This window comes from Hipposideros armiger, unplaced genomic scaffold, assembly GCF_001890085.2.
Source record: "Hipposideros armiger isolate ML-2016 unplaced genomic scaffold, ASM189008v1 scaffold_919, whole genome shotgun sequence".
Classification (NCBI taxonomy): Eukaryota; Metazoa; Chordata; class Mammalia; order Chiroptera; family Hipposideridae; genus Hipposideros; species Hipposideros armiger.
This window is the reverse complement of record NW_017732269.1, coordinates 421,866-438,846: the sequence shown is the minus strand read 5'-3', so window position 1 is coordinate 438,846 and position 16,981 is coordinate 421,866. Positions and strand designations below refer to the sequence as shown.

At 48.3% G+C, this 16,981-nt stretch overlaps 1 protein-coding gene across 3 annotated transcripts in view; it reads left to right on the top strand.

Moving 5' to 3' along the window:
* Positions 1-16,981, top strand: part of LOC109375243 (inositol-pentakisphosphate 2-kinase) — a 112,253-nt gene that overhangs the window by 58,861 nt on the left and 36,411 nt on the right. For 2 of the 3 annotated variants that reach the window (XM_019630520.1, XM_019630519.1), the window contains one exon: positions 15,261-15,308. In XM_019630520.1, the coding sequence (XP_019486065.1) occupies positions 15,261-15,308 (48 nt within the window). Of the gene's footprint in view, positions 1-6,392; positions 6,648-15,260; positions 15,309-16,981 lie in introns of those variants that run through there. The other variant, XM_019630522.1, reaches the window with a different exon arrangement.

The window sequence follows — 16,981 nt, the reverse complement described above, 5'->3', positions numbered from 1 at the left end:
CCCCCTTTCAGTAGCTGACATACCCTGGCTGACTTATACTCTCTGAGCCTCAGTTTCCCTTCTATAGATTGAGGGCTGTAGTTCTTTGCTCAGTGGTTTTTGTGAAGCTTCATCAAGCCCTAGGTATCTGGCATGTGGCAAACGCTCAGTAGGAGTGTTGCTAACGTGGCTCTAGCTGCTCTCATTATAACCAAGATCTGGAATTCCAGGCCACTGCCTGGGCCTCTCTCCTGTGAGGAGTGTGATTTTAAGTCAGCTTTTTACCAAAGCATAATTTGCATTCAGGAAAGTGCACATCTAATGTACAGTCCAAATCTGCACACAGGAAACAGCTGTGTGATCAACAGCCACAGAGTCCCGGGCTTCCCAAGAGTGCTTCTTGGGACACATTTAGGGGATGCCTCTGTCGGCCAGCCCCAGCGAGGTGTTGGACTGCTCCTGCCCATGGGAGCTTCCTGGGAGAACAGACGTCCCTGCATTCTGACATCACCTGGTGTGGGATTTTGGCAGTGAGGGACTGCCATTAAGTTTGCCTCGGTGTGTGCTCACCTTTCAGCTGTGGTCAAACAGCAGAGCTATAAGGTCTGTGTATTGTCATTGTGTGAGCTTTCTTGTGGGCAAGCACATTGGCTCTTCTGAGTTCACCTTTTTTCATCCATGAGCCTGCCTTTGTAAGACCAGGTCCCAGGGTTGAAGGCCCCCCACACCCCACAGAGCTCTTTTCCTAAACAGGAAGAGGCAACGCCACTTTCAGTGTCCCACCCCCCAGAAAAGGCCTCCCTGCATGGATACTGTGAGCACACCCCTGCATGGGCCTCCTAGGAGGAGAGAACACTAGGAATCGATCACACACATACACCAGGATCCCCGTCTGTTCATCTCAATCTCAAGTAAAGAATCCAGATTTGTTTTATTTACCCTAACATGTTTATGAAGTACAGCATACATACGTAAGAATGCAAATAAGTGTCCAATACATACAAGTGTCCACTGGCTGGATTTTTGCAAACTGAACACAACACGCAGCCACCATTCAAATGAGAAGCAACTGAGGGCAGCGGTACTCTGTGCACCCATTCCTCCTCCCAGGGATAACTCCCTGAGTCTGTCAGTGCAGGTCACCTGTGCCTATTTCTGTACTTTATATAAATGGAAGAATGCAGTAGAGACCCAGAGCTTTGACAGATTTATTACCAAACCTCATTGATTTCTCACACCCTGACTGAACTATATAAATCAGTTGAATGTAAAACAATGGAAAAAGACATTCCCTGCAAACTAGCCAAAAGAGAACAGGAGTGGCTATACTAATAGACAAAATATTGGGTTGTCGGAAAAGTCATGATGCATTTTTGCAACAAACATAGAAAAAATACGTCATGACTTTTTCGACAACCCAATAGACTTTGAGCCAAACATTGTTACAAGAAACAAAGAAGGACGTTATATAATGATAAGTCAGTTCACCAAAAAGATTTTTAAATGTAAATGCACCAAACAACAGCACAATAATACAATAAGCAAAACCTGCCAGAAATGAAGGGAGAAATAGTTTATCTAAACAATAGTTGGGGCCGGCCGAGTGGCGCGATGGTGCCAGAGAGCCCCGGTTCGGATCCCACATGTGCGGGCCAGTGACACTGCCCTCCACAGCTAAGATGCTGAACAACAGCTCAACCTGGAACTGGGCGGCCGTGAGTCGCCGGCAGCGGCATAGGCTGCAGCCCCTGTGGCAGTGGGTTGCCATGGGCTACCGTGTGTAGCCAGCAGCCAGCGTGAGCGGTCAACAGCCGCAGTAAATGGCCGTCCAGAAGCCGGCGACTGATCTGCCTCGCCCGGGAAGAGCGCAGTGATGGTGCCAACTTGGGCCAGTGAAGCAACGTCCTCCACAANACTGATCTGCCTCGCCCGGGAAGAGCGCAGTGATGGTGCCAACTTGGGCCAGTGAAGCAACGTCCTCCACAACTAGACTGAAGAACAAAACGACAACAACTTGTCTGTTTCCCTTCCCCCAATTCCCCAGTGCTGTTCCCATCCCAAGTCCTCAATAAAAATCTTTAAAAACAAAACAAAAAACAATAGATGAATATTCAATAATAAATAGAACAAAACAGAACAGCAAAAATGAAATAGTATATACTTAACAGGACTATAAGCCAAGATTACTTGAACAGAACTGTAAGCAAAGTCTAATACAGCTATAGAATACTCCAACGGCAGAATACATATTCTTAATTGTGTATGGAACATTCTCCAGGATAGACCATATGTTAAACCACAAAACAAATCCTAATAAATTAAAAAGATTGAAATTATACAAACTATATTGTCCAATGACAATGGGATAAAGTTAGAAATAATGAAATGTGAGAAAGTCACAAATACGTGTCAATGAAACACTTCTTAATAATCCGTGGGTCAAAGAAGATAGCAAGAGGAAAGAAAGGTAGCCCTTAAATCAATGATCTAACCTCCCACATTAAGAAATGAGAAAAAGAAGAACAAACAGTCCAAAGCAAGTAGAATAAAGGAAGTAGAGATAAGAGTGGAGATAATGAAATGGGAATGGGGAAAAATGGAGAAAATCAACAAAACCAAAAGTTGTTTCTTTTTAAAGATTAGCAAAAATGAAAATAACAATAAATGACAAGACCTTTAGATTAACAAAAGGATGCTGTTAAAATCAGAAATGAAAATAGAGAAATTATTACCAATATTACAGAAATATAAAGAATTACAAGACAGTACTGTGAATAATTATACACCAAGAAGTTGGATAACCTAAACCCAAATCAAGCAGAAAGAAGGAAATAGTAAAGGCTAGAGTAGAGATGAATGAAATAGAAAAATCAGAGAAAATCAACAAAACCAAAAGTGGTTTCCAAAAAACAAATCGACAAACCTTGAGACAAAAACAGATGACTCAAATTACTGAAACCAGTAATGAGAATGGGGACCTTACTAATGACCTTACATAAATAAAAAGATTATAAGACAATATTAGAACAATGCTGACATATTAGATAACTTTAATGAAATAGCAAATCACTAGAATCACACCAACTACAAAAACTGACTCCGAAGGAAATAATCTTAATAGGTTTATGACTAGAAATTGAATCAGTAATAAAAAACTCTTCCAACAGGACTTCTTCGTCCATCATATAAGGAGTGTAGATGTCATCACTTTGTCCTAACAATAAGTAAAAAGGTGAACAAAGGGCTGGCCGAGTGGCTCAGTTGATAGAGCAAGTTCTGAACAGTGGGGCTGCCGATTTGATTCCCACATGCGCCAGTAAGCTGCACCCTCTACAGCTAAGATTATAAACAACAGCTCGACCTGGAGCTGGGCTTCCATGAGCTGCCGTGAGCTGTGCCGTGAGCGGCCGTCCAATGGCCAGCGATCGGCTGCCTAAGTCAGGAAGAGTGCTGTGATCATAATACCAACTTGGGCCAGTGAAGCGGCATCCTCCACAACTAGACTGAAGAACAAAAGGTCAACAACTTGGCTGTTCTCCTTCCCCAATTCCCCAATAAAAATCTCAAAAAAAAACCCCAAAACAAAACAAAAACTGAAAAACCAAGTCTTAGATCTGTCATAAAAGTGGGGTCACAGGGTATGTATGCCACTGCCCCCCTAATTGTAGAGACAGACAAGTACAGAGTCACAACTTAATGGAGCAGTTGTAACCAGTACCTGGATAGGAAAACCTGATCTGTAATTGACAAATACGCTGTAGGCTCAGTGTGGACAAGTCAGGGATAAAAGCTCCAGGAAGACCCAGTCATAGTGGGACCCTCACACTTATATGAGATTTACCACCAGGACCTCTACCAGGTTATCATAGTGAAGACTGGAGAAAAGCCTCCCATCTCTCCCCCATGCTTCCAGCAACAGAAGGGAAAAAGTAGCCATTTTGAAATACCCTACAGCACTCTGTTCTTAACCAGGCCTACCCTCAAGACAAAACTATTTTATCACAGCCTAACTAACCTGGGGGAAGGGAAGCACCCAACTCCAGTTCCCTCCGGCCATACCTTATCACCTAAAGGGTGAAAAGACGAAAAAAACTGAGAGGCACTGGGGCACTAATTACAGATCAATCATAATCCTATAGTACACTGCTTCTCCTCCCTTCCCCCGCCCCCACCCCCCACACCTTACCATTATATTACTAAATGCCTATTTACTGCAGTTACCTTTCCCCAGTACATCATATCTGGCTTTCAACAAAAACTTAGGCGTAATAAAATGGAACACATACACACACACACTTTGAAGAGACAGAGAACATTAGAACCTGACAATATGGCAAGAATGTTGAAAGTATCAGACCAGGAATATACTGAGGGCAGTAATGGAAAAGGTAGACAGCATGTAAGAACAGACAAGTAATATAAACAGAGAGATGGAATAATGTAAGAAAGACTGAGGGCCGGCCGAGTGGTGCGATGGTTAAGAACTGGCTTGGGATGCCAGAGGGCCCCGGTTCGGATCCCACATATGAGGGCCAGTGACACTGCCCTCCACAGCTAAGATGCTGAACAACAGCTCAACCTGGAACTGGGCTGCCGTGAATCGCCGGCGACGGCATAGGCTGCAGCCCCTGTGGCAGTGGGTTGCCATGGGCTACCGTGTGTAGCCAGCAGCCAGCGTGAGCGGCCAGCAGCCGCAGAGTGGCGGTTTAGAAGCCGGTGACTGATCTGCCTCGCCCGGGAAGAGCGCAATGATGGTGTCAACCTGGGCCAGTGAAGCAACGTCCTCCACAACTAGACTGAAGAACAAAAGGACAGCAACTTGTCTGTTCCCCTTCCCCCAATTCCCCAATAAAAAAAAACAAATCTTAAAAAAAAAAAAAAGACAGATCCAGAAGTCAGAAAATCAGTAAGGACATAGTTAACAGTACCAACAATAAATTGAATATAGTTGACAACTGTAGACTACTTTATTAAACAACAGAGTACAACTCTTCTCAAGCTCACATGGAGCATTTCCCAAGACAGGCCACATTCTGGGCCCTAAAATACATGTTAACAAGTTTAAGAGAATAGAAATGCAATGTATGCTCTCAGACGACAATGAAATTTAACTGGAAATCAGTAAGAGAAAGGCAGAAAATCCCCAAATACTTGTAAATTAAATAATACACTTCTAAATAATACATGAGTCAAAGAAGAAATCTCAACAGAAAATTTAAAATAATTTGAAGTATGGCCGGCCGAGTGGCTCAGTTGGTTAAGAGCTTGCTCAAGAGTGTGAGCTCTGAGCAACAGTGGTTCAAGTCCCACCCGAGCTGAGCTTCTGCTGAGCTGCCAACAGGTGGCAGGATGGCTCAGCTAAAAATAAAATAATTTGAAGTAAATGAAAATACACCACCAAAATTAGTAGTATGCATTAAAGCAGTGCTTAGAGGGAAATTAATAGCACTGGGTGCATATTAGGAAAAAAAGATCTAACTAAAACCAATAATGTAAGGTTCCTCTTTTGGAAACTAGAAAAGAGCATGTTAAGGCCAAAGCAAGCAGAAGAAAAGGAATAAAAATGAGAGCAGAATCAATGAAATTAGGAACATGAAGTCAATAGAAAAAAAATAAAACTAAAAGCTGGTTCTTTGAAAAAAATCAATAAAATTTATAAGCTTCTAACCAGGTTAAGAAAAAAAAAATTTACAAGGAACGAAAGGTGGCATCACTACAGATCCCATGGACATCAAAAGGATAATAGAGAAATACTATAAATTCTATGCCCACAAATTTGATAACCTAGATGAAATAGACCAATTCCATGAAAGACACAATCTACCAAAACTCACACAAGAAGAAATAGACCATCTGAATAGGCCTATATCTAGTAGAGAATTTGAATCAGTAATTAACCTTCCAAAATAGAAAGCATTGGGCCCAGATGGATTCACTGGTGAATTCTACCAAATATTTAAGGAAGAAATTATACCAGTTCTCTAGTCTCTTCCATAAGGCAAAAGCCCAGGGAATACAGACTTCAAGACTTAACTATAAAGCTGGAATAATCAAGATGGTCAGGTACTGGCAAAAGAGTAGACAAATAGATCAATGGAACAGAATAGAGAATGGTACTGGACCAAGTACACTCAAAAAGTGAACTCAGACACAGATCTTACTCGCCACCCGCCTGGACCACCCAACCCCAAGTAGGCCTGGATGGCCCAAGGGCCCCGGAGAAGCCACAGGGCTCCTCACGCATGCCTGACTTCCGTCGCCCAGGCTAGAAACCTCATTTCCGTTTGTCAAGGCCGCGCTCCGGATAAGAGTCACCATGCCAGCACCTAAGATGGCCGCTGGCCCATCAGCCGCTGTGGTCAATGGAGAAGAAGCGAGCGGGAACCCAGAAACTGCCCGGCTCCGCCATGGCAGCCGCTGGGGGCGTGGCTTCGGCGGCCCGCGCCTGCGAGTCCCGGCGGCCGGTTCGTGCGTAGGCGGTGGCTGACAGGCGCTCCTCCCCCACGTCTGCGACCAGGCTGCTAGTACCCAGGTGGACGGCGGCCCCTAGCTCGCGGCCCCACGAGGCGCCAAAGCTCCACCCGGGGATGGACAAGGGGAAGATGGATGAGAATGAATGGGGGTACCATGGCGAAGGCAACAAGAGCCTGGTTGTGGCCCACGTGCAGGTGAGCGGCAGACCGTCGGCGCGGTCAGCGACCCTCACCCTGCCCCGGGTCATTTTCGTGTCCCCCCAACACCCTCTCCGTCCGGATCGGTTCCGCGTCCTCCCAGCATCCCCCCATGGTCGTTTCCGCGTCCCCCTAGTGTCACCCCACTGGCTCAGTCTGCGTCCCCCCACAGTGTCACACCCTCTCCCCGCGTCAGCTTCGCGTCCCCCAGCATCACCCTCTGTCCGGGACAGGTTCGCGTGCCCACATGGTCACCTCCTCCTCCAGGTCGGTGCCGCGTCCCCCTAGTTTCACCCCTCCTCGAGTCGGTTCCGGGTCCCTAAGTGTCACTCCCTCCCCCGGAGTGAGTTCCGTGTTACCCCAATATCACCCCCTCCCCCTGGGTCAGTTTCGCATCTCCCCAGGCGGCCGCCCCGCGCCTCCCGCGGGGTGGGTGTCCCTCCGATTGCCCACCAGCTGCGGTGGGGCGGAGGCTGCGCCAGGAATCCGCTGGCTGGCATGGAGGGCCTGGGCAACTCGGGAGAAGTGAAGTGCCCCGGATGCTGTTCACCTCAGCGTCAAGGCTGTTCAGCATCTGAGATGCCAGAATTGCCATTCTCCTGCTGTTGCTGCTAGTAATAATGGACCATTGCCCGTAGATTCTTTTGCTGAATTGAAAGAGTTTTCCTTTCTTAATCCTAATCCTTCCTTTCGTAAGTCAGGGTGAGTTTCAGAAAGTGCAGTAAGGATTCCCAGGGAGGTGAATTCCAGGAAGAGAAGCATGGGGACTTGTGTGAAGGCCCAGATCTCTCTGACATCCTGCTGTCTGATACAACCCTGCAGGAATGTGGTGGGCTGGGGGAGGGGTTAAGAGCATGGGGTTGGAGTCACACATAGCTGGGCAGAATCCCAGTTCTACCACTGCTTGGCCCAGGCTCCATTTCTGCATTTGCAAAGTGAACTAGTAACAGAACCCCTTTTGTGGAATTGCTAGAAAGATAAGGTGAGCCGGAGCTGGACAGGTTATGCCTGGCAAGTGAGGTTAAGAGCCCTGACCCAGTCGCAAACCGCTCCTACAGGATGGTGTAGGCCCTGGGTGGTGCTCTTCCAAGTGCTGGGTGTGCTGGGTCAGCTGTAGGGTAAACTGCAGTCACCCAGGTGGCCCTGTGTCCCACTTTTGCATTGTATTACCCATTAGCACAGTCAGGAAACTTAAGAACTGAAACTACAGGCTTTCTAAGATCTTTAGATGAATTAATAATGAACAAGGTTTAACCTGAAACTGTTCTTCCCTGTGTAGTCTGCTGGGCCCCATTGTGTTTCAAGGTCAGGCAAAGCATGGGATATTCCAGCGTGAGTCACTTTTGTTGTCGGATTATTGTGGTGACTCCTGAACTCTTACAAAACAAATACTCATCTTTGAATGCCTTAGTAAGATTGGATGGTGTATCTTTATTTTATATAGAGCTACAGCTTCTTTTATTGGGGGGCTAATGTACTGAGTTTCAAAAGTAGTGTCAGACGAAGGAGCAAGTTGCAGACTTGGAATAAAAGGACTGCAGGCTGGAAGATCAGAGGCCTTGGGCCCTTGAATGCCTTATCCACCATCTCTGACAAGTGCCTGTCCACCCTTCAGGGCAGCCTGGCCCCTCCATTACTGCACAGTTCCTGTTGTTAGGGCTGTATTTCTTTTTCCTTTTCCTTTTCCTTTATAAACTCAGTCATCAGGTTACCCTGGACCTGTGTTCTTCATTTTAAACCTAAATTTGCTCTAATATGGTCATTCCTGCTTGTTTTTTGTTTGTTTGTTTGTTTTGTCATTATTTGAGCCTTAAGATTATCATTGCAAGTAGTCTTGTAAGAAAACCTTACCACCAAGTGAAGGCACTAGTGAAGGGAGGACTGTAACTTTCTGTGCTTTGCCTGGGCCTGAGGACTGGGGAGGAGGAGAGCGTCCTGGAAGGCACTCTCATGATGTGCCCAAGAAGAGGGTGTGTGTGCGAGTGGGACAGAGAAAAGGAGGACAAGGGAGATCACGGATTCTCTAGCATGCTGGTGGACTTCCAGGCCCACCTCATTCATTCTAAGGTGGAGGACTGCCTTCACCACATTTCTTCCAGATTGGGAGACAGCATCTCCAGATCAGAGAGGACCTCATTTACTGTCAGAATGGAAAGGAGCTTAAAAAGGGACAAGTCTGTACTCTCCTTTCCAGCTTCAGAACACGGCGTGTCTTCAGGCAGCCAGTCCTGGGGTCCAACAGCTGCACTGAAGGCACATGAGCTTACAGACAGACAGATTTCTGGGCTGGTGCGTCATGAGCTTAGAGGGGCCTGGACTTGTAAAGTGGGGCCTGGAGGTAGAGGAGCCAAGTGCAGGCCACAGGAGGGCCATGGCATGTTGGGTGTGTGCTCAGGGCTGGGGAGTAAGAAAGGACAGTGCAAGACCCTAATGACAGGCCAGTTTCTGGCAGGCTGCCATCAGCTTCCCCATGGTCCCTTTAAGCATCCTGTGTCTGTTACTCAGCCTGGTGCTCAGCACTCTTGGGTCCAGCTGTGTTGTTTAACCCTTTCCCAGGCATTGGCCCTGACGCTGTCCCTCTGAGGTGCTCCAAGGCCGTGGCCAGCTTGGCACCGTGCCCCTGTGGATGTATGGAGGCCCAGCCACTGACCCCATGGTAGGTTTTGGGCAAGGGCATTTCCCTTGTGTGTTGGCGAGAGTGTTGTCACTTGTTCTAGTGGTCTTGTCACACTTGCTCACTCTGAGTATGGTTAGCGAGGCCTGGGGCTGTGCTCACGTGCGCTGCTGGGATTTCTGTCCATCTGGCGTTGTTGCTTTCACATCTGCACTTACCATTCTTTTCCTTTTCTTGTTGGCTTTGGCTCAGCATCCTGTCCTGTGAAGGTCACTGTAGCTGGTTTGTCATTTGATCTCTTAAGTGTCCCCAGTGGTGGGAGTCAGCTGGGCAAGCCAGGCCGTCACCTGTCCCTGAGCTGCCCTCCCACTGCCCTCACCTGTGGGGTGCAGGGCATCCAGTGGCTCACTCCCTCCATTTCACTGAGCTGTTGTGACAGAGGTGACGTGAAGGACCTGCCAACAAAGATCATTTATCAAAAGCATGAAGAGTGCTCATGCCTGATCTTTCAGGTTTTACAGCCTTTCTGAGATTCTGTGGGGGGCGGTTGTTTTGATGCCCTGGGGTGTTTGTCTGGGTCCTGAAGGTGTCAGGGACTGGCTGACTCTTTCCTCCTTGTCTTGCATTTTAGGATTTCTGGTTTGGAGACCATGCTTGTTAATGGACATGTTGGAAGCAAATAAGAATCATTCTATTCTGGGATTTTTTTTTTTAATATGGCTTTTCTGAAGTCCTGTGCCACTGCCTTCTTTAATTTTCTCCTGAATCTAGTTGAAAGAGTCTTAACTTTTTGTTACCTCTAAAAAAAGTTATTTAACGAATAACTTACAATGCATTTGAGATTTTTAATAGTATTCGTACAGGTTGATACAGCTGAATATGACTTCTTTCTTGGTGAAGTCTCATTGGAGAGCTCTGCTCATAGCCCCGCCTGTTTATTCCTGGGTCACCTGCAGGTGAATGATTAGGATTTATTTCACAACTGGGTTTCCTTTGGTGGTTTCCAGTCCTGGCCGTGGAGAGCACTGAGCTCTGCTTTCCTGGCATGCTTAGGGGTGGAGGAGGGTCTGCCCAGCTAGACCTGGTTTCCTGAGGTGACATGGTTGCTCCGTTTCCTCCTTGGTTAGACCTCAGGATAGCAGTGACCTCTGTTTATCAAGAAAATGAGGAAATTTTCTGTGTTTGTTGCAGAAGGACGAGACTGCAGCCCCAGGTCCTCCATCACCTGCTCTATGGCCCTCATGTGGCCTGGGAGGGTCTGGAGTCTTGATGTCTCCCTGTAGACCCACTGTGCGTTCCATGCAGTTTGGTTTGTCTTTACAGATCGTTCTGCCTCTTGTCTGGCTATCACACTGTGAATCCTTTTAGGGACCACCGAGTGCCTATTTTTCTGCAGCCCCGAGTGTCCTGCCCCTTCATTGCTGGGGTCTACACCTCCCCTGCCCCATCCCCACCTTGTGGCTCCCATCTGCATTTGTTTTCAGTCCTGTAGCAGCTGTGGGTCCACATGGGGCCACCAAAGCTTGGGAGGGAATGTGTCTTTCTGTCTGGGACCCGTGGGGAGATCTGGGCTCCCCTCTGCCAGGCGTCTGAACTCAACCTCATCTGTTTCGTCTGAGGCTATCCACCCAGCACCATGTCCTGCCCTTGTCCCATCCCCTTATCCCCCTAATCCCACTATGGACCCTGGAGTGCATTTCTGGTCATGTCACCAAAGGGCGAGTGACTTGGTGTTGTTTCACAGGTGTTCTGATGGATGACCCAGGCTGGGGTCAGCAGGGTGGCTGCAGAAGGCAACCTCATTGAGAAGCACCCTGAGCCATTTCAGATGTCCAGGGCAACATCCAAAGGGCCATTCTTTCTGTTGGGTTTGTTGCTCTCCGTTTCCCTTAAAAGTTGCCTGATCTGTGCTACCTTGGGGTCTTCTGGGGGCCCTGTCCTGGGCCATCTCGTCATCCCAGTGGAAGACCTGGCCTGGGCCTGGCCTGTGGCAGTGAGGCTGTGGCTGAGGCGACCGGTCCAGGGGTGCCTGTGGGTCACAGTGGCCTCGCCCTTGCTCTTTGGTAGGAGGCCCTGGAGCCACCTACTGCCTTCCTCCCTCGGGCTTCGGGTGGGCAGATGTCCCTTTTAATATATTGTGTCCATTTTTTTTTTGCCTTTTGACTCAACTTTACAGCCTAAATATGTAGAAAATACTCCATGCATGTCTTCAGGGCCACAGAGCACTCGGGCAGCCAGAGTCTCTGTTTCTGTGCTATCAGACATTTGCATGGTTCTGCTTTTAGAGCTGTTCCAAGCTGGGCTTTACTGAATGAACGCGTTGGTGTTTGGACGACAAAGATGGTGGCCCCTCAGCACACGACATGCCAGTGCACCCCCACTCGCCACACCTGGAACCCTCGCAGCACTGAGTGCTCTCTGCTTCTTTTATAAGTGACAATTTGTACCATTAATTTTGTGTATTTTGAGATTGTTTAATATGTGTGTGTGTTTATATGTGCCATTCCTCCAATCAGTGGCTCTTTCAGCTTGTAAAAATCATTGATTCTCATCTAGTGTTCCAAGGTATGAGTGAGTGTGCCACATTTTTCTATCCTCCAAGACATAAAAGGTGCAGCTCCCGTCTCAATTCCCTGTCTTGCTGTGGTGGATATCTGCCCTGACCTGGCCTGTGCAGGGCACAAGCCCTGTCTTCTTAATCTCACCCCTTTCTTTCCCCTTTCTTAGCATTTTATCCTAGACATTAAGAAGAAGGTACATTTTAAACATCTGGTTTCAGATATTTATTTTAAAAGGAAAGGAGGGGTCGGCCGAGTGGCTCAGTTGGTTAAGAGTTGGCTTAAGAACACAAGTTCTGAGCAACAGGGCTGCTGGATCGAGTCCCACATGGGCCAGTGACACTGCGCCTGAGCTGAGCTGTCGCTGAGCTGCCAACAGGTGGTAGGATGACTCAGCTGGTGTAACAACAAGATTGCCTGTTCGATGGTGGGCTATGCCCACCCGCAACTAAGACTGAACTCAGCACCATGAGCTGAGCTGCCGCCCGGATGGCTCAGTGGATAGAGCATGCACTCTTAACAACAAGGCTGCTGATTCGACTTCCGCATGGGATGGTGGCTGTGCCCACCTGCAGCAAAGATTGAACTTAGCGTCTTGATCTGAGCTGCCACCGGATGGCTCAGTGGATAGAGCTTGCGCTCTTAACAACAAGGCTGCTGGTTCGACTTCCACATGGGATGGTGGCTACGCCCACCCACAACTAAGATTGAACACAGCACCTTGAGTTTAGAAGCCATGAGCTGCCGACAGGAAGCCAGATGGTGACTGGTGCCTTCCACAACGAAGACTGAAGAACAACAACTTGGCTGGTCCCCTTCCCAATTCTCCAACACTGTTCCCCGTCCACCAATTCCCCAATAAAATCTTTAAAAAAAAAAGGAAAAGAGTCATTTCCTCACAGCTGGTTAAGGCCTGGTGACGGGGCAGAGCCCTGGCTCTTACTGTGTTGGGGGGCTCCTTTGTGGGTATCTTCCCGTGGGTGGCCGCAGCAGTCCTGCCCTTCTGCTGTGTGTGGCCCTTGGACTAATGGTGTCTTTCTGCCAACAAAGGCTGGTAAAGTGAATTTCTCCCGTTTTCTCTGCCACCCATCTGAATGGATGTTGCCGGGAACACAGCCAGCCTCTTGGCACATCCCAGGGCTTCCAGTCCAGCCTGGTCAGGCCCTCACACGGGGCAGACAACACTTCCCTTCCAGAACAGGTGGGCCACCTGAGTGCTCATGTTTGTGGTACTGGCCCTCAGGCTGACACTGCAGCTCCCTGGGGTGGGCTGGTGACTTCTGGTGACAATTTTTGGATGATAAATAGGTCAGTAGAGAAAGCAGTTTTCCTTGAAGCAGACACAACATGACTCAGAATTTCTCGGCGGGTCTTGAACAGAATGGTGCTGCCCAGGTGAGGAGTTGAAGCACTTTTGGGGGCTGAGTTTCTGGAAAGTTGCCTTAAATTAGGGTTTCTGCATGTCACCTACTGTTTTTCCTTGAATTCTGATGAAATCGCAGTTCCATTGAAATGATCCTTGGCTGGTTGATGCCCACGGTCAAGTGTTGATGTGTGACTGGACTTGGCAGGAGATAGGGGCATGGGCATGCTGTTGACCTTGGCTTCCCCAAGTCTGGGCTTGTGGCCCAAGCAGGTAACAGGTATCCCGAGTTGGAGAGGGTAGTGCGTTGTCTCTGAGTGGAGTAGGAGGTACCGGAGGGGCTGTGGGCTGGGGAGAAGCATCTGGTCTCCAGGGGCCTTCCTTGCTCTCAGGTACATTTTGGTTCAGAAAGCTGCACTTCTGACCCTCTTCAATTGCCTGTCCAGGTCCCAGGGCCCCCACGGCCTCCTCCTGCTCACGGAAGCTGTCTGGGCACAGCTCAGCTTTCCAGCCTCAGTCCTCGGCCTGGCAAGCCTGTGTCTGCAGGAATGGTTCCCAAGGTGTCCAAATGGAATGATTCTGCCTGGTTACTGAGACTCCACGGTGTCTCCAGGGCATTTTCTTGGAGAGTGGCCCCCTCAGAGGCTGTACTTGTTTAAAAAGTTATTTTTTCACATTCGTGTTTATTATATGAGCATTACAAAAAATTGGAAAACCCAAATAAACAGAGCTTAAAAAAAATTTACTTGGGCCAGCCAAGTGATGCGTTGGCTAAGAGTTGGCTTGGGATGCCAGCTCTGAGCAGCAGGGCCCCGGTTCGGATCCCACATGGGCCAGTGACGCTGTGCCCTTTACAGCTAAGATGGTGAACAACAGCTCAACCTGGAGCTGGGCTGCCGTGAGTCGCCGGCGATGGCGTAGGCTGCAGCCCCTGTTGCAGTGGGCTGTTGTGAGCTGCCGTGAGCCGCTGTGAGCGGCCGTCCAATGGCTAGAGAGCTACTGCCTCACCCGGGAAGAGTGCAATGATAATACCAACATGGGCCAGTGAAACGACGTCCTCCACAACTAGACTATAGAACAAAAAGGACAGCAACTTGTCTGTTCCCCTTCCTTGATTTCCCAAAGTTTTTTCCCTCCTCCAATTCCCCAATAAAATCTTAAAGAAAAAAAAAATTTACTTGTCCCAATTGTTGCTACCTGGAGACACAGTTAACTGTGTTGGAGGCCTTTCAGATGGGGTGTGCACATACTTTATTTAAACATTTTTGTTTTGCAAACTTCTAGTGAAGTGTCACAAACCTACAGAAAAGTGCTGAGATCATAAGTGTATCAATAGTTTGATTATTACAAAGTACGTAGACCCATAACCCCATAACCAGCCCCTTCTAGAACCTTTCTCAGGGACCTTCCCACCTGCCTGAGGGGTGATCACTGGATCTTAGTCTTACCTGTTTTTGAATGTCACATAAATAGAACTTACTTGTACATCATACACACACACACACACACACACACACACACACACACACATATATACGTATATACACATGTATAGTTATATGTTTAAAAAAATGGGTTAATTCTATAAGCCCTATTCTGTAACCTTTTTCTTTTATCAATAGATGATGTCTATACATCAGCATCTGTAAAACACAGCTCTTCCTATATTCTTGTCAGTGACAGCACAGTGTTCCACGGTTTGGAATGTGCCCCACTGTATTTAACCATCCCACTGTTGTTGGACATTTAGGTTGTTTCCATTGTATTTAGAGTTATAAATAGTACTTTTATATGCAATAGCTAAAATCTGCACATCCTTAATTATTTCTTGAGACACATTTCTGGGAGTGGGCTGGCTAGGTCAGAGGGCACAGTTTTCCTGATTGCCCTGTGGCCCCAATGTGTCCTTGGGCATCTGACCCAGTGCCAGGCCAGTGGACTGTCATTCAGGGTTCCAGCCACTGTGCTGCTGAGGATAGCCCCCGCACCCACCCAGGCCCCTTCTCCACAGCCACACACCCTTATCCCCAGGCTTTGGGTGAGTACTAATCAGATTTTGTTTTATTTTCCAACAGCGTTGCGTGGTACTGCGTTTTCTGAAGTTTCCTCCAAATAGGAAGAAGGTAAGATTGGTGGGTTTGCCACAAAATCATTGAAACAATTACTTTTATTTTATTTCTGATATAGAATTATGAGTACTAATTGTAGAAATTTAAACATGACACAAGCATTCAGTGCAGAAAGTAGTATGTCCCTGATTCCTGCAGGACCTGGTGCTTTGACTTGCTGGGGTGAATCCCTTGGTGCTGAGCTGGGAGCCGCCCCATGCAGCTCAGAGAGCCCTTCTGGTGGCCAGAACAGCCAGGGCCCAGTCTCAGCTTTGCTGTGGTGATTTCCTTATACACTGCTGCCTCCGTTTCCCCATGTGGAATTGTATCTATAAAAATGAAATCTGTGACACTGGTAGATGGCTGGCATTACCGGTCCCAATAGGCAGTTCAGCTGAAGTATTGATTTTCATTTGCTGAGTCACCCCAGCCCCCAAGCACAGTACTTGGACACCCTCAGAAAGCTGTTGCTGTGGCCATGTGTGCTGGTTGACCGCTGAGTGCAATGCCCATCTCTCTGGAGATGGGCTGTCACCGTAGTTTTTATCTAAACCTCAGTGGTCGTGAAGGTCAACACGGAGAGACCGGTGGAGCCCTTCCTCTTTCATGGTCCTGGGGCGGGGGGTGGGGGGGAAGGCTGGCGTGAGCCCTGCTCCAAAGCAGAAGCTCTTACCTTGAAAGGGGAGCAAAGGCAGGAGCTGGGGCCACACCCTACACAGCGGGCATGGGGTGGGTGGTGAGTGGTGGGTGGAAATTGGGCGCAAGATCAGGGTGTAAGAGAGATGAGTCTGAGTTCCGGAGAGATGGCCAGCAAGGGACAGGAGGTGATGGCTAATGGGTGCCTTTGGCAGCCAACTGGCATGAAGGTTAGCCACATAGAGAAGGGAGGTCTATGGGAGAAAGCCAGTGTGGACGGGACTGCTGAGATCTGGGGATGGTGTGGTCAGTGCAGAGAAGAACAGCCCAGGATGGGAGGGAGCAGGTGGAAGGAGGGCCACCCTGCCTCAGCTGCTGAGGAGAGCTGTGTAGGGTGTTGTCTTTCTGTGGAATTCGAGTGGAAACTAGACCCATCTGGGAGGCGGCTTGGGAGGCGGCCTCCAGTCCCTCCTCCCCACTCAGCATCTGCAGAGCCCAGACTTGGTGAAGGCCAGACTCTGTCAGCTTTTCCTGTTTCCATTTATTAAGGCAGTGTCTTCCAAGGCAACAATTTGCCTTTCTTTATTACATAAATGGTGTGGTATGACACTGGCCTCATTATTGGTGGAGAATTGTGGGTGGTGATTCTGTCAACAAGAAGAGCTTTCTGTCAGAAACGCTGTGGCCACAGTTGTGTGGACCACTGGGTGTGTCTGGGCTTTTCTGTCGGCTGCGTTCTGATTCAGTCACGCTGCACACACCCAGGATGTCGGCCATGGTCTGCCATGTCACAGGTGCAGGCGGCCGCTCAGCCCAGCACCTTCCCAGGCCTGGCCCATCTGTGAGGCTCATCCCGGCTGCCCTCGATGAGAATGGTCCTCTTGCCTGAGACAGACCTATAATGGACCTTCGGACTCATTGCCTTGGGTTGGAAGTGGGGACACAAGGCTGACTTCCTGTCTCACCTAAATCTCACAGCTTATTAGCTCTTTAAGAACATCTGATTTGGGATAAAATATTTTGTTCTCTGTTTGGAGGCTGAATTATAAAAT